This window comes from Spea bombifrons, chromosome 3 (assembly GCF_027358695.1).
Source record: "Spea bombifrons isolate aSpeBom1 chromosome 3, aSpeBom1.2.pri, whole genome shotgun sequence".
In the NCBI taxonomy this organism is placed as follows: domain Eukaryota; kingdom Metazoa; phylum Chordata; class Amphibia; order Anura; family Pelobatidae; genus Spea; species Spea bombifrons.
In genome coordinates, this window is record NC_071089.1 from 111,791,060 (window position 1) to 111,809,054 (window position 17,995).

The following is a 17,995-nucleotide window of genomic DNA, read 5'->3' on the forward strand; positions in this document are numbered from 1 at the left end:
TTGGACACCCCTGATATAATGTATCAGTGATATCCAAACCGTGATCGGCACTAAGCAGCTGGAACGTGTGTGCAATTTCTGCTTAATTTATATACATATTTTACTATTAGCGACCTGAGCTGGTGACGAGTTTACAACAGAGGGGCCGACCCTATGGCGCATGTACAGAACAGAGTTGTGTCCACTTCCCTCCCCTTACTGGACGTTAAAGGGTTACCCGACACAGGTAAGAGGCTCTTAAGAAAAAACCCTTTAACGTCTGATCTCGGACCAAGTATCGCTTTTGTGGGAACCAATTTGATTTCGAAAGAAAAGAAAACTAATGCTACGCATTTGTAAATTAATCAAAGGTTTGTGCTCAGAGTATAGAATCCATACATTTGATGACTTAAGGGCCTTTTAAACAAAAACAAAAAATGGGTATGGAGGAAGAAAAAACAAAAGTATTTACAAGTCAATAGTCAATGCTTCGCTGGTAGAAAAACTAACCCAACCGGCCAACCAGTTTATTAAAAATACTGTACTTTCCCTTTAAAAACTACCACTTTTTACAGAAACTTTACAAGGTAAAAATTTACAAAATAATATGTGACAGCTTGATACAATTACATCATTTACAGGCTCTTGTTTCGAACTGGTTAGTCAATTGGGGAAGTCTTCCACGCGAGGTCGGCGGAACGGAGCCAAGGCCCAAGAAGTGGAAGGTAGACCGGTTATGGCCGGTATTCCAAACCGGGTGAGCATTAAATCGGAGGTTATATGGGAAGAAAAACAGAGAGAGGAACGGACATTTCTCTCTCTTCTGGTACAGAGCGGAGGTACTGGAGGTTTGATTCATTTTTTTTCTCTCCTTTCTTTCTAGATCATTCCGTTTGAAGGTCCAATAGGCCCGAGGTCGGAGCTCTTTATGTAGTATTTCTCCAGCTTGGCTAGAATGTGTTTTCCGTAAGTGTATTTACGTAAAGTTGTGATATGTGGTCGGATCTAGAAGAGAAGCTTGAGATTACTTTTTTTTGGCAGGAATACATAAAGAATTTATTTACCCCCTAAATAACTTCGAATACAGAAGACGGCAAAGATCTATATAAATCTAAGGCATGGCTTTCTTTATAAATGTCAAAAGCATTCATGGTTCTCAGTTTTACGCAGTTTTTTTATTTTTTTTTTAAATTACGAATACTGAACATTTTATGATAAAAAACTCTAAGCTGCTAAAACCGGGGCAATAATGTATGAATTGTGCCAGGGTTCTGCCAGGTGATAAAGCAATTCCCGACACCATATACAGTCCCTCTAAAAAAGAGTGAATTTAGTTTTGTTCACTGAATGTAAACTTTAATCATAATTGTTCCCTATCAGAGGTTTCCCGGACCCCGTAGCCGTCGGCTCACTTGCCTTGTGCATGATTATTTTCCTCTGGGCCGGCTCCGACATGTCAATCATCTTCTGCACCACATAGTTGGCGTATTGGTCCTTCATCATGGTGTATAAGGCACTATGGGGACCGTCATTCTGGCAGCAGACCTCGTCGATCAGCAGTGCCCTCTCTGCCCGGGTCGAGTGGGTGACGCACTTTTCTACAACATTGCTGCGGGCCGAGGGAAAACTTGTTACAATTGGTATATGGTTGGGACAAGTATATATCAGGCGTTCCAAAATCACTCATTGATCCAGATAAAGGAAAACCCACAATTATACCAAAAGCACGAGCAACGAGGTTCATTGCTTGTGTGACCCCTCAAAATAAAAAGTGAGGGAGAGTGCAGGTCCTCGAAACGATCAACAGAACAATAGAACTTGATGTACATGAATAGGTTATTTTGCGAGGAAGCCATAAAGAAGAAAGCCAACCATTCCCACCGTCTGCAATAAGGTCTCCTCATTAAGCCAGCAATGAAAAGATAGGCCAGGTGATTACGGCGATGCAGCCATATTGAAGACCCTATCACATATCATCTCACGGTTAATTCAGATTCCGCAAGGTATTTACATCGTCTCTTACTAACTATTCTAGGAGGATTGTTTTACAACAAAGGCTGAAGAGAACCTTCGGCGTTTAGGCTGGGACTTCACATCATCAAATAATATGAAACGCCTCAACCCCCAGCTCGCGGCAAAGTGGAAAGGGCAGCTGACTTAACACACCAAAACACGGAATTCTCAAGCAAACACGCGTGTCACGGTCATGCCAAACCAGAAACACACAAGTGATCTTCTTGTCCTCATTACACAGGATAGATATATATTATATATGTATAGCTAGCAGCATTTACATACCTGGCAAACTTGTGTTGGCTCATAGCGAGAACCTTTCCCCTTATTTCCGACACGATCTTGCTCTTGTCTTCGGAGCGGCCATGCTCCAGTACATGCTGAATGACGTAATTCCCATACTGATCCTGTGAAGAAAAGTCATAATTGTAACGCACCAAAAAACATCACTTTGAGACGGGGATGACAAAGACACTTGACTTTTTTCAATTACAAAAAGTCATAAAAGAATGCCAATACAAAAGCAGCTATGACAGGCAGGTAGGGGCCATTAAATAACTTTTATTGACATCCTTGTCAGTGGGCAGCCCTGATGGGCGATGGCACTGTACCTGCACGAGCTGCTCTGTGCTTTGGTGTAGCTCCTCCAGAATGGGCATGGTCTGCTCGGCTGTGCAATGTTCCAGAATGCGCTGGATCACTCTGCAGCCGTACGGATGAGTAGAAAGCACATAAACCTGTTCGGAAAAAACAAGGGCAGATAAATCCACCGGCATAAAAAGTTTAAACCCTTTGTTGTTTGGACTTCAACCTCTCATTTGGACAATTGTTTAGAATGTATCAATCTAGACTTAAGACTTTTTAGAGACTTTTAGACCAAGGAATTCAACAGAACTTCTTCAAATTCATTCTCTAAGTGAAGCCACCCTGGCAAACGTGCAATTACACTGGATTCCAGTCTCAGCATATAATCAGGGGTATTAGCCCCTTCTCAATGATGAATTTATAGCAACCAACCTGGCCTTTGAAGGCATCTATGATGAACTGGAGTGCCTGGGGCTGGACACACTCAATGCACTTCTGCACCACGTGATTCCCATTCTGATCCTTCACACATTTCAGCACATGGCCGTCCAGCTCCCTCACCATTTCACTCTGCAAGAAATAAACACAAGAGGACCATTATTCTCCTACAGAAGACATGGCGCCAGCGGAGGCCGGGCACGTTGGAGAAGACCAAGTCCGGGGACGGTAATAGTCTGTGTTACCTGCTGGTCGGGAGAAATGGACTCCAGCGCCTTCTGAATAACACGACAGCCGTACATCTGCAGAGCCAGCGGCAGAACATGACCGCGTATACGTGTCGCCAACGCCAGCTTCTGATCCATACTCCCAAACTACAATAATAAAAGTTACGTTGTCTGTTACAATTCAATGCATTTTGCAACACAATACAGTCCAATGTAGTAAAGCCTCCGAGCGATAACAGCCCATGAGCAATCATGTGCATATTACACTGCATGGGACTCCAAAACTTACCAAGTCAACCCCCATGCACTAAATAATTACACACCTTCTAACAAAGTGTTTAATGTTTCAAATAAGATGTCAAAAAGGGTTAAATCTGTCCTATTGAAAGTTACAGAATACGCTCGCATGCTGCAGCTTTCCTGCCACCATCTCACGCATGGCAATGTAATGAGGAAGCCTTAATGATGCTGACAGTTGCCCCATTACTCCACTTCAAGCCACTGAACTCTTCACTTCCCTCCTCTGCACACCTTCCGACCCAACTCTGCTCACCGGGACATCCAAATAGTCGGCATTACATATCATTTCCCCAATCTTTGCATTTCTAAGATGATCTCAGATTCCTGGGGAAGGCTCTTTAGTCTCTCCCTGGCCATTGGCCCCTGAACTGCGGGGGGCTCAAACCTAAAATGGGACAGCTGCTTTAATGGTTCAAAGGCAACTGTGTCCTTGCTAGGGCAATTGTCACCTTAAAATAATTTCACCTATCGTTATCCGGTAATACGAGAAAACGGCTGAATAGTTCTGTGAGGCCCCGTATACAATAACCATTAATATAACTATACATCATATCCCGCAGGGTCATCTAATGGCATATAATATACCCACCTCAAAAAACTTTTGTATGACGTAGTTCCCAAAGACATCTGTCATGAGCTGATAAGCCGCCTGCAGGATCTCGGTGAAGACGACCTGCCGCTCCGCTGGGGTGGCTCGCTCCAACTTCTGCTGGATGAACCTGAAAACACCAATAACCGTCAATTCCCAATCCATACTATAAATATGCAGATTACCCCCTCCCTAAAATAATCGCAGCCTGCCACCTATATATTTGTGCCGACGCAGCCATGACCTCAGCCCTTTTTTGGGCAATCGTTGGCCAACGTACCCGTTTTCCCACCGCGTTGCGTCTCACCTAGATCCATGCTGGTCTTGTGAAAATTCAACGATGTGCCCGATCAGGTCCCTGAGCTGCAGGTTCGGGAAGCGATTGTTCCTGAAATCCTCCAACAACCTGCTGCGGCCGGAGGGCATGATGTCGGAGCGGTTGTAGCGCAGGCGCGAGGGAGGAAAGAGCTGGCTGCTCGAGCTGAAGAAGCTGGAATTGCTGGCTGCCGTGCGGTACTTGGCTTCGGCTCCAGGAGCCGCGGAAACATAGCGCCCGCTGCCGTTCGTTAGTCCGCCTGTAACAGAAACATTGCAGTAAGTCTTTCCGGAAACGTAGACGCTTAACCTCAATTCGGAAGAGCTTATGGGCACAAGTGAAGAACCCCGCGCCACGTCGGACAGTTAGTCACGTGTCTTTGGACTTAAGTCTTGCCGTAAGCCAAGGTTGGTTTCTGCCCACACATCTTGCCTATCCATCGCATGCGTGTTTTTCAGGTTACTGAACACACGATCCCTGCTTGGAGTTTTTCCTGATTTCTTGAAGAACCGCCTCAGAATAGACCCTTGGTACGGACCGCCTGGTCTCCACCACTCGTTCCCACGCGACAGAACGTACCTAATTAATGTTTAATTCCAGATACGGACCCATTTTGTTGGGGGGGGGTCATGGGGGCCACTATGCAAGAGGATATTTCCCTATAAGATTTATCTATAGAACATGAGATGATGGTTCTGAGGACAGACAACATATGTTTCAGATCTATTATCAAAATCATGTAAGCAGCCACTGAACAGCAAAGATAACTGCGCTCAGGTAAAGATGGTAAAGGAAGATCTTATTTTTTCCAAACAAATGTTTATAAGGCACGCTCGCTGCTCAATTTGTCATTACAGGTCTAAAAACCGGTGCAGAAAAAAATGGTTTTTAATCAACGCAAAAAGCAGGAATCTGCTCATCTCTATGCTGGAAATTATTAATGTTTATTACTGCTAAACTATTACCCAATTACGACCTTAACATTATAGAAGCAAGTTGGTTTAATTACCAACAACTGAAATTCAATCTCAACCGTGAGTCACTAATGGCAATGAATCAGTGTGGAGACCCTGTATAGTGGGTAGTCTTTCCACTTTCTTCTAGAACCAACACAAGCCAAACCCCAAGAGGTCCTCTCAGAACCAACACGATCCTAACCCCAAGAGGTCCTCTCAGAACCAACACGATCCTAACCCCAAGAGGTCCTCTCAGAACCAACACGATCCTAACCCCAAGAGGTCCTCTCAGAACCAACACAAGCCAAACCCCAAGAGGTCCTCTCAGAACCCACATGATTCTAACCCCAAGGGCTCTTCTAAGAACCAACACGATCCTAACTCCAAGAGGTCCTCTCAGAACCAACACAAGCCAAACCCCAAGAGGTCCTCTCAGAACCCACATGATCCTAACCCCAAGGGCTCTTCTAAGAACCAACACGATCCTAACTCCAAGAGGTCCTCTCAGAACCAACACAAGCCAAACCCCAAGAGGTCCTCTCAGAACCAACATAAGCCTAACACCAAGAGGTCCTCTCAGAACCAACATGAGCCTAACACCAAGAGGTCCTCAGAACCAACTCTATCCTAACTTCAAGAGCTCTTCTCAGAACCAGCACGATCCCAACCATTAAGTCACTGAACAATGAATGGGCTGGCACCACTTTCTGGAATGTTAGCAAAAAAAAACAATTAAAATGACTGGCGGCTACTTAAAGCCACGTGATATTCTATTCACCCACAAAGCCAATGCGGAGAATCCTGCTCATCTAATGAAGTTCTTTCCCGTATAGACCTTAATAAGTTAGAGGGTCTCTCTAAGTGATATTCCTTAGGGTCTATCATGCAGACAAATACAAGCAGGAACAACCATGGGATGAGATAGAATATCCTGCGCTTTGAGCATTAGCAGCGAGATCTCTCTGAAGAGCGAAAGATCCATCTCTCTCGCGGTAGGATGATAAAATATATAAACTGTGGTAAGTGTGTGAATATGGTCGCAAACAGAACAGTGAGACGGGTAATTACTTTACCACAATGAAAACTTCAGTCTGTCTACCAGTTTGGGCCAAGGCAACAGGCCAAACCCAGAAAACGACACTATTATTTGCATTTGTGCTAAATCCTACTTGAATGGAAAAAAATGAAAGCCCCCTTTAAGTGCAAAACCTAAACGTCAAGATTGTGACGTATTAAAATATTAAAAAAAAAAAATTACCCTACAAGCTTTTATGCCGACTTTTTATTTTTTTAAACACACAAGGTCACAGTCCTTGGTCTCGTCTAACGTTCAGGATAACGGCAGTAATAGAAACTGGACCCTCAACACAGCGTTGTCTGGAATAGCCTAATTTCCATTTAAAAAAAAAAAAAAAATTCTACACAAGGAATATCTCTATTAAGCGCTTCACAAAAAAAAACACAGCCCTTAAAATGTGCCTTTTACCACTAAATGATCCATCATCCCAAGCCCAATAGTCTCCAGCATGGCCTATTGTTGGGTGAGGACGAGTACCGTCTGTAGCGTCAAAACAGCAGATTCGCAAGCCACGACCTCAACCCCTGCGGTACTTCGCTGGTCACGAGCATCGGACCTGATTAATGACCGGCAAGTCTGGCTCAAGAAGCCAAGGCTGGAGGCGAGACTCGAGTCCTGCTTGGCTGCAGTCGGGCCAGCAAGCCGCTCGTAATTTGTTAATTCCCATATACGGAAAGAAAAGCGTCAATAACAAATGCAAAATGGTACAATCAAATAAAATAAAAAAAAAAAAAAAAACACAGCCACGTCCACAAAACACACACAAAGAAAAAAAACAACACACAAATAAAACGTTTGCTTTACCTAAATGCAAACTGGATGAGGATCCATGCGATGAAAGGGATGGCGGTGGCGTTAGTGAATGTCCTGGCGTTTGGCTCGGCAGAGGCATGCCTATCGGACTCGCGGACGACGAAAATCCCAGGCTATTGTAAAAAGGCTGCCCTATAGGTGCTAGGCTGCCGCTAGGCCTTTTGTATAAGTCTGAGCTAGCAGACAGGGAATCTCTCCGAGAACCACTACTACCCGCCGAATTGCCAACTGAAGGAATAAAAAATAAAAACAAAAATTAAAGACACACACACACTGTTAAACGAGGGGGGAAAAAGGAAGACATTAATGGAAAAGTGACAAAAATAAGACGACGGCCGGGAGATGATGAGAATATTCATATAAAAGGAAAAGAAACCCCCTAAAATGGTCAGGACTCATAATGCCACTCAAGTGACATAAAACGTGCGTTTCCACATTAAGTTAACGCAAACTGGGGTTTGAAACAAAAATTTATCGCAGGGCAAAAAAAAAATAATATATATAAAATTTAAAAAAGGTGGAATGTTATATTAAACAAGATGTTTGCAAATTAAAAAATACATCATTAGGCAGCAAAATCTTCTAGGAAAAAATCCTATTATGTAAATATATTTTTAATTATTATAACAATTTTATTTAAAAAAAAATCAAGACAATAGCGCTCAGAAGGTACAATAACTTATTTTAGGCAGAGCTATGATTAATAGAAGTAACTGAGCAAAGGACATTTTATAAAAAGTATCCACTAATCGACATCCATCACCAAAAAAAGGGACTAGAATAAAAGGATAGACTAACAAAAAAAAAAAAAACTTCATGTTATGGGTTTGTTTTGGCTGAATTCAGGAAAAAGGGGCAGAGTAAAAAAAAATACATTAACTAAAGATAATGACTCATGGTTTTGTGTAACCCAGCTGGACATTCGTTAGGTTTGATGGCGCGTTACTGTACCTGATGAATTAAATCCCCCGAAGGCAGAGCCTATGGCTGCCCCAAGAGAGCTGTTGTTGCCGAAGCCAAGGGAGCCGTTGGCCGGCTGGCCCTGTCCGTGAGAAAACAGGGAGCTGGCCTGGCCGCTGCCGGACAGGCTGCCGTTCCCATAGAACGAGCTGGAGTGGAGGCTGCCGTTGTGCTGGGCTTGCTGCTGTGCCTGTTGCTGCTGCTGTGCCTGCTGATGGCTCATGGGCCGGAAGATGTTGTTTGCGGCCCCTGTGAGGTTGTTGGCACCGGAGGCTGATGCAGCGGCGGCAGCTGCGAAATAAACGTTTGGTCAGATATGAGAAACGGCATCATGCACCAATGATGGCAGGTACAGATTTTATGAAACCACTTAAGTCTCCGCGTCAAGTCGCCCCGATTCAACATATTTCAGAGAAGCGCAGGAGGTTTTCTAGATAGAAACACGGTAACTAAAGATTATTCAACAAACATACAGTCAATTGTATAGGAGGGGCAGCAGCGGGAACGATCCAGAATGATAGTTTGGATATTAACCCTTTTTTACACCATCAAAATGCTGCTGGGATTCACCAACGCTGCCCAACGAACGATTCAAGCAACGACCCTCCTAACAGTCATAACATTACGACGGTTACAGGGAGAAGAGGCTTTTAACGTACCTGCTTGTGCAGCCGCAGGATTGATTAGAACAGGCGCTGATGCCACTAATCTCACCTGGGCTGCTAACCCAGCTCTGGCTCCAGGGCCGACCACCAAGGTGCCATTCTGATCATAATAGGCAGTGGGAGCGAGGACCTGGTAGCCTACAGGAAAAAAAAAACAAAAAAAAAAAAACAGATTGTAAGCTCCTGTGACCAGGGCCCTCCTCACCTGTTGTCTCTGTAAGTCAAATTGTTGTTACATACTACTTGTTATGTCCTGTCTAATCACTGTACAGCGCTACGGAATTTGATGGCGCTATATAAAATATAATGATCTCAAGTGATTGTGCAGTTTTGGTTTTTTAAATTTGCACTACTCATTAAAATAATGGGTCTTAAAGCGCAGAATCGCCATGGAATGCCGTCGGTGAACTAGAGGGACAATCAAGGAGGATCAGCGATGACTCTCCTGCAGAATTCAATTAACGCGATCCAAAAAGTCATCGCACGACACAGAACATGTAAACAGAGACTTTGCCTCCATCAGGCAGAGCGCGGCAGATATAAACCGCCGTGCGTCATATAACCCATCAGCGGGTTCTGCACCCTCTTACTTATGGTCAGGTGTAACATCATACATCTCACAATGTGTATCAAGGAGATGATCGGTTTAAAACCCGCTCCTTGCACATCCTCTGATGGGGATCCAGCAGCTGCTTAATCCGTTTATACGGCAGCGTCCTCTACAGGCAGTAATGTGGAGCGCAGGACAAAGACAGGGTCGGGGGGGGGGTCACCATACCTGACATGTTAGCAGCGAGACCCTGCCCGAAAGCCAGAGCCGAATTTGCAGCCGCAGCGAGGGACTCTGCCTGTTGTCCTTGTTGGCTCTGGTTTGGTGTGAGGGGCCGCTGACCGCCCGCAGCGCGCATAACCTGCGTGGAGAGTGCATTAGATTGATCTGACGCAAAAACTATACACTTCTCTCAAGGTTTTCTATTAAATACCCAGTGCTACTACCCGCCACCTCTCCCAGACATCTGAACCTGGGGAATCGGTAAATTTTTTACTGCCCTCCAGAAGCATTTGGAAAGGGTTAGCAAGGTTGGGATGCTGCGGGAGAATAGAAGTCTCCATGTACTGGATGTGTTGTGCGCTCCGGGTAAGGGGCATCTGTAAAAACCCACAGCCATGCAACTGCATCGTACAAAAGATGCCTCCTGGGGCACTCTGCTAAGACCCCCGCTGTATCTTTACCTGCTGCTGTGCCTGGTTGGCCTGCTGCGCCCCCTGCTGGCCGTTACCATTAGCTGCTGCTGCTGCTGCGGCGGCTCCTGCTGCGGCTTGCTGTTGAAATAAACCAGCTGGATAAACCCCCCATGGAACGCCGTAATATTGTGGGGGGACAACCGTGGGGCCTAAAAGAAAAACAAAAGCAGTGTATGAGCAGCCCGCATGAGCTTGTAAATGCATAACGAAGAACAGAAAAGGTGCCATACCTGCCAAGGTCGCTGCAGCAGCCAGGCCTGCCGTATACGGGTCCGCTCCAGGGTGAGCCGTGCTGATAATGTAGGGATTTGGCATAAAGGCAGCAGGGGCGAGGCCTGCCGAAAACATACCCGCTGTAAATACAGAAAACATTTTAAATATCTGAACCCTACACAAGAAATGTATCAAGCAAACCAGATCACAAAGATAACTCTGTAAGAAACCAAGCAGTTGAATTTGTCCTAAATCAAACCAGAACCAATCACAGGTACGATGATTTGAGAAAGTCTCGGTGTTGCTGAATGTCTGGACATCGAGGCATTACAGCAACACCGATTGGGTGAAGAAAGTGACCGCACACTGCCTTCTACACCCGGTAAAGTCATGACGGGCCTAGCAAGTCAATTGTCATCAACTGACTGTTTTTAAGTGACGTGCCCAGACCGTCAATTGTCGTCAAGGGGTTAAGAGAAAAAAAAGAGAGGGAAAGGGAAAAAAAAAGTCAACATATTTGGTTACGTATTACCCCCAGCAGTACGAGACAATCAATATAAAGAACAGCCTAGGAAGACCAGGTGGTTTGGAGATGCCGGTGTAATCCTTACCCATATGGGACTGCTGAGCGGCTGCTAGTGCGTACTGCTGCTGCTGCTGCTGCTGCTGGGCGGCTGTTAACTGCTGTACGGTCAGAGTATTAGGTCTCTGGAACAGCTGCAGGGGAGGAAAAAAAATCCTTAAAATCCCAGACAACATTAAGCATATTTAAAAAAAAAACTGCCCCTTCCCAAAAAATCTTTACAGAACTGCAAGGCTGCAAACAATAACTCTGATAGATCACACGCAGCCTAACAGCATAAACGGAAAATGAAGCATTAAACAGCCCGCTATAACTGACACTAAAAAAAAAAAAAGAAAAAATAAAATTTTACATTTGAACGTTTTAAAAGGTGAGTTTTTTTTTTTCCTTTTTAAAAATCCTTTAGTAAATTGCACAAAATTAAAATATTTGAAGAGTTTTTTTTTTGACGGGGCATCAGGAAAATAAAGCTCACCTATATGTATGGTCAGGACAGCCATATGCAAATCCCATGCAAGTTTACATTCCCTCACTGTATAAACCTCTACCACTTCTGCTGGGAGGCTGTTCCATCGCCCATCATTATCATCTCAGTAAAATAAATCTTTCTTTCTAACTTTCCACCCGAGCCTCTGACCCTCCTGCTCTAATGTTTCACCTCCTTTACAAAATATATGCTTCCCTCCTGTACAAAAGTATTTAAATGTTTCCATCACATCCCATATAATATCCTAGAAATTATAGATCAGCCCTAGAGAAAAAGGTATTGGCAGAACTTCTGGTTAAATGACCTGCTGCTGGGTATTGTAATCAAACAATCCAACGCCGGCTCCGGCCGAGTCCATCTGAAGCTGATTGCCCGGATAGTCAAACTGCAGCGAATCGAGGCCAACTTGTTCCATGCCATCCATGTGTTGGCTTTCAGGGCTTGCGAACTCATCCGTCAGCGGCTTGTGGCTCATGGGGTTTTGAAGCTGTCCTAGGCCATCGGCAACAGAGTTTGGCCCAATGCGATCGGTGATCTCCGTGGGGGAGGCCTGACGGCTTCCAGGAGTGCGGCTGAAATAAGAATAAATAAGAAGATTACTCAGAGTACTTTAATTTCCATTCACCCACAGCGAGAGCATGAGGCACCACTGACACCGATATAGGAGTCCGGTCTATTCTGTTATCACGGTCGCCGGATGCTCTGCTATTGGACAGAATATTTAACCAATACTTGAAAGACTTACTTGAAATCTTTGCAATCCGCATCAATGCCATTGGCCAGTCCTCGGCCGTTTAACTTGGACACGTCCTCTGCGTCGGCAGATATAAGATCCCGTTTCTTTTCTTCCTCAAACGGGGACGCTTTCCCTTTCTGCTCGGCCTTTTCAGGTCCATCCTACAAATCGAACAAAGCAGAGGAAATATTTAATGTCTTTCATCTCAATATGTATACTTATAAACACGGAGAGGGGAAGATCGTAAACAATCGTAAATAAAGGGATTTAAAAAGAGGTTTGGATGAATCAGACGAGACCGTTAAGATTTCAAGCGATTAAAGGGCAGAGAGGACGGTCAAATTCTATTTCACGCCGTAATATTTCACGTAAGAAGCTTCCAGTTAGACGTTTCACTGCAGATCTGTATAAAATAAATGTAGAAACGAGGGTCCGCAGCTTACATAGGCTCCTTTTCTGAATCGGGGGTCGATTTTGTCGGCGGGCGAGGAACTCAAGACATATTCCACCATGCTGACGCCGAGCCCCCCGCTTTCCGATCGGGGGGACAGGACGGAGTTCACGTCGTGGTTCCCGTGAAAGCTTTGGCCGGGTCTCCTCTGCACCATGATGGGCTGCGACACAGAGTGATCTGCAAGACAAAGCACACATACGGCGGTGACTTTTAAAGCTGGCTGAACCAATCGACAATCATCGCAGAGATAACGGGGTGGAATAATTAAACCAGTCGAGGACCTATACACCTAGTATAAAAGGTGCGTTTCTAAATATATTGATTAAAGCCACTAACCAGCTGATTGATGTAGATCTAAGATCTAGTCATTCAGCACAGTATTAGAAGACAGATTATTAGATGACCAAATGGGGTCCTCTGCCAACCGGTGCGCGGAGGAAAGCACCACCAATGACTTTACTGGAAGCACTTTCTTGCCAGCAATTTTCAGGTCAGGACAATTTGGCACAGTCCCCATTTATAAACGGAACATACGGCTAGCGTGACTCTCAGACGAGACCAAGGGTCGGCGTCTTTACAGCGGGAAAAACGGGCTGAAGGGCCATCGCGGTAACAACTTAATGCTGAAAACCGTCGTGCCCCTCTTTCTTGTGACATGAGAAATAATACGGTTATCCGCTTACGTGATGCACCCCAGGCACTCTCCCGCCATTCATCCGCAAGGAACATGCCTTTCTCGCCATCTTTTGCAGAGTCGTCTGGTTCCCAAAACTTTTTGGCTGGCAAAAGCTGCATAAAAAAAAAAAAAACGTAGAAATAATTTAAGAGTTGCTAGTCATACACAGAACATGCGCGTTCCGGATGAAAGGTACCCCCTGGCGTTATGCTTAAGACTGGAGTGATGTGTAACGGCATCTCTATCACATCCACTCTCCGTTCTCCCCATGCACAGAGTATGGGAAGCTGCCAAAAGTACCTCTATAACAAGGACATAATCCCAATGGTTGGTTCTGTCCTCGAATATTCGGGACTGTCGGCAGCTACAAAGCAAAATATGCCTCCGAGTATCTCTGCACCGCTTTTAATTAACTATACAAACGATCAAGAGACTATAAGCGATCATGTCCCTGCGGAGCGTGTTTTTTATCCGGCTCAGTAAGACCCGTCCCTGGGCAGCGAAGCATGGAAGGTCGGAGAACGTGATCATTTACCTCCCCCATTCCTCGAGATTCTAGAGCCAGTGCTTGGAAGTCATTATTCAGTTCATCGGCCGGCCGCACCTGGAAGAGAGAAAGATTGGGACAGAAAAAAAATATTTATTAAAAAAATCATTCACACCGTCATTAAACATAAGGGAAAAAATGCTTAAACTTCCCCCAACAGCGTCCTCCGGGGATCCTAGTCATACAAATCCAGCTTATATCTATATATTAATAGATTGTAAGCCTGCGGGCTGGGCCCTTTAATCAAAATCGGTTTCTGAAGCGAGAAATGCCCATATAACGTTTAACCCACGATATATCTTCATACAGCCTGGGCCTGAGTCCCAAATACTCTCAACAGCGGTAGGCAGAGGGGATTCGGGAAGCCATCAGCCGGTACCTGGTAGCCTCAACGTGCAAAGGACTCATCGCAAGGCATCAGAGACCGGGGGCAATTCATCCGATTCACCAGCTGCCCCCAGACATCTACCACGCAGGCAAAGCTTGTGATCCCCAGACAGGCCGATAATCCCTTAAAACATTTCATACCGGCAGAGAAACACAAACCGAACCGGCTGATGAAATGCTCAACTAAAACGGCACGAATGACCCCATGAAACATAACTTTGTAGAAACTGCACAAATTGGGAAAATAAGCGATAAATTAACTGCAGCATAAAATGGCTTTTTGTGTTCAGGGGGCGGCGAATTCAATTTTCATTACAGATCTTGTATTCCAACAAAACAACGCAGACAGGAGCCGGGGCCCAGACAGGAGCCGGGGGCCCAGACAGGAGCCGGGGGCCCAGACAGGAGCCGGGGGCCCAATAGCAACCGTCCCCTATGTGACAAACAGGGGGTCCGTCGCTCGAGCATCGTAACGCTGGTGTAGAGACTCCTATACAGTGCGCTCGTCCTGGCTCAATACCAACAACGGAAAAGGTGTCATTAAGTAACAGTGTGCATGCGCGTCAGACGTATCCGCACCAGAGGTGGCTTCCACTGCATCTGCTCTTTGAGCTGCCTGGATCTGACACTCGTAGCCTCGCTACCGGAGCCCCCCGAGCGTTCACCTCTCTTATAAGCATGCAGGTACCATTTAATATAGAAGCCCGGCAAAGACTCCCACTACGGCCCGGCAAAGACTGTATCTGAATCCAGTAGGTTCAAACAGAAAGCCATCACCCGGTTCCTGAACTCTTTGGAAATGCCATGAATATATTGGGAGTCGCCGCACAGTGAAGACGGTATGCAGCATTACCCTCAACTAAGAGGAACCATGAATGATGCTCATACTTCAAAATATAGTCTTTCGCATTTTACAAGAAGTCTCAACGACCACAAAGAGGGAAAAAAATGTAATTAGAGCTACGTACCGACGGATCTATGCTATCTCCTGTGGGCCAGCGGTGTTTATTGGAGTAGCCGTTCAGCTGTTCACCCGCTTGCCTTTGGAAGAAATATCCCACAGTGGCATCATCCTGAGAACGGCCACTCAGAGGCACGTGGGCACTCGGTCCCCCTGGAGGCATGGCGTGGGGGTTACTTCCAAGGGGCCCCGGCGCTGGTCCTCCAGATGGGACAATCCCTATTCCAACCCCGAGGGGTTCCTGCCCGCCGCTCGCATGCATTATTCCTCTGGGCTCCTGCCAGGCCACTTCATTCATGCCTACGTCACATGGAATGTTCATTCCACATTAGGCACCTAAAAATAAAAACAGATGTATAAATACATGCAAAAACCACAAAAAAAAAGACAAAAAAAAGACAAAAAAACCCATGAGGGCCAAGAAAAAAAAAACATAAAAGTAAACAGGTAAGTAAAGTGCCGATCCTACTGTAGATAACCCGCTTCAGAGGAACAGAGGGTCCATCGTAAATAAAAAAAAATATATATAAGGGCCACCTGGGACCCCACTGTAGTTTTGTAGGCGTTTCTCCCCTCTGAATGTTATGATTTATACAGCCATTACCGGATGATCATTTTACACTCACAAATGAAAACGCTCCCGCTAAATACCATTGGAGCGCACCCATCATCATCATCATCAATCACCTACCGGCATCTCCTGAGCCACACCACAACATTTTACAGGGAAAATGTGTAACGGTATTCTACCAGGCTAAAAATATCCTTTTTTGCATAATCTCACAGATGCCACAATGATCGCAAAAATATATATTTAAAAAAAAAACATCACCCATCGCACTGCCTGATCTTCTGGCTTTCGAGGGGAAACAAATACCCCAGATCTGTCCAGCATAATATTTTCAGGCTGGAGCCAGGAGCGGCAGAGACACCAAGTTCTTACATCTTACATATTATATATATATATATAATTCCAGCACAAAGTTTGAGAAGCGGCCTTAAGGACAGATGACCTAAACGGATACGCCGACCATTGTGTGTACATCACAGCTGTCCCTTTAAAATGTTCCCCTTTGTAAATGCATTTGCTCAAAACATTGGAAAGAACCGTTAGAATATGGAGGAGGAGGAGGAAGGCAGTTGCAGGGCTGCAGTTTCCACCTCGTATTTATTTTCTCTTTTTATGTATATATTAAAAGTACTTTAATAGGAATTCCACTTTAGAAGGGCTGTGAGGGCCACTAAACTGTCCCTGTAACTGCACAGCGGCATGCTGGGTACACATACTTTCAGAACCGCCTGATGTGCGTGAAAATATTCCAAACAAACCTTTTAATAACTTGTTGACGACAGGAAAACAACCCAAGCTTGATAAATATGTTTGTATAATTTGGGAGTTATTACTGGTCAATGCAGCCCAACATGCTGGGACGTTCGTGTTAAAGGGACATCAATATTTTGTTTAAGAAGCGAGTTCCTCATACGATGAAACAAGATCCACGCGCCCCGCCGACTGTTTGGAAGAAGACCAGCATCCGCACCGACAACAACAAGAGTGCCTCCGAAACAGCCGGACCTCCCAGGGACGTTTCTAAAACGCACAGAAGATAAAGCAATGGCTGTGGAAAGACAGCAGCTGGGCGAGGGAAAGAGTTACTGGTAATTACTGGTTGCGAACAGGAACATACATCATGATCAAGCCTGTGGACACCTGACCATCACTCCTATGTGAGCTTGTTGGACATTCCATTCCAAAGCCATGGGCATTAATATGTAGTCGGCCCCCCTCTCTGCAGATATAACGGCTTCCACTCTGGGAAGACTTTCCACAAGATTTCGGGGCGTTTCTGGGGAATTTTTGCCCATTCATCCAGTAGAGCGTTTGTGAGGTTTGGCACTGATGTTGGACGAGACGCCCGGCTCGCAATCTCCGTTCCGGTTCATCCCAAAGGCGTTGGATGGGGTTGAGGTCAGGGCTCTGTGCGGCCGGTCAAGTTCTTCCACCCCAAACTCGTCCAGCCATGTCTTTATGGAGCTTGCTTTGTGCGCTGGGGGGCAGTCATGCTGGAATAGAAAAGCGTCTTCCCCAAACTGTTCCCACAATGTTGGAAGCAGAGCATTGTTCAAAATGTCTTTGTATTCTGCGGCATTATCACCCTCATTTTCTGGGGCCTCAATCGTGAAAATTGAGATATATATATATATATATATATATATATATATATATATATATATATATATATATATATAAAATTAGTGTTCTCCTAGCGCCCTCCAAACCAGCTTTGTTCATTAGACTTCCACATAATAAAGTTCGATTCATCAAAACGTTTGTACATACACATTATATATATATAAAAAATATATATAGTGCACGCACTAGTTTTTTTCATATATAATAGGAAACATTATTGTGAACCCAGCCTACACGGAGGCCGCAGTCTCATTGCATATCTATAACCCAGAATGTCGGCTCTGGGTAGAGTCCCTCGTGCGCATGATGTATAATAATTAACACGATCCCCCGGAGCATCAAAACAGAGCCGTTTCAGGTCTTGTTGGTGGCGCTATAGTAAGTGTTTTGGGCCTCGGCACGCGGTGTCACATGTGCTTGTGTGCTCTGCCGGCTTTAGCGACGTCTTCTCAGCCTCAGGCGAAACAGATACGCCGCGAGGTGTTTGTATAGCGTGTGAAGGTATTTAACCCTTTATTTTCTGCATGCCTACCCTGCTCCACGCCGCATGCCGTCACGCAGCCAAATAAGCATTAATATTTAAAATCTACAGG

At 45.2% G+C, this 17,995-nt stretch overlaps 1 protein-coding gene across 1 annotated transcript in view; it reads right to left on the reverse strand.

Moving 5' to 3' along the window:
* Positions 1–406: 406 nt before the first annotated feature.
* The window catches only part of PUM2 (pumilio RNA binding family member 2), a 24,586-nt gene continuing 6,997 nt past the window's right edge, over positions 407–17,995 (reverse strand). The window contains exons 2-22 of the mRNA XM_053461070.1: positions 15,216–15,544; positions 13,849–13,917; positions 13,321–13,426; positions 12,627–12,814; positions 12,193–12,344; positions 11,752–12,019; positions 10,989–11,094; positions 10,395–10,517; positions 10,153–10,313; positions 9,698–9,830; positions 8,914–9,057; positions 8,246–8,545; positions 7,286–7,522; positions 4,439–4,706; positions 4,132–4,261; positions 3,261–3,389; positions 3,010–3,147; positions 2,604–2,729; positions 2,278–2,399; positions 1,396–1,588; positions 407–984 (exon numbers count right to left, since the gene is read on the reverse strand). Coding sequence (XP_053317045.1) covers positions 859–984; positions 1,396–1,588; positions 2,278–2,399; positions 2,604–2,729; positions 3,010–3,147; positions 3,261–3,389; positions 4,132–4,261; positions 4,439–4,706; positions 7,286–7,522; positions 8,246–8,545; positions 8,914–9,057; positions 9,698–9,830; positions 10,153–10,313; positions 10,395–10,517; positions 10,989–11,094; positions 11,752–12,019; positions 12,193–12,344; positions 12,627–12,814; positions 13,321–13,426; positions 13,849–13,917; positions 15,216–15,530 — 3,534 coding nt within the window. The 5' untranslated portion in view covers positions 15,531–15,544 and the 3' untranslated portion in view covers positions 407–858. The remainder of the gene's footprint in view (positions 985–1,395; positions 1,589–2,277; positions 2,400–2,603; positions 2,730–3,009; positions 3,148–3,260; positions 3,390–4,131; positions 4,262–4,438; positions 4,707–7,285; positions 7,523–8,245; positions 8,546–8,913; positions 9,058–9,697; positions 9,831–10,152; positions 10,314–10,394; positions 10,518–10,988; positions 11,095–11,751; positions 12,020–12,192; positions 12,345–12,626; positions 12,815–13,320; positions 13,427–13,848; positions 13,918–15,215; positions 15,545–17,995) is intronic.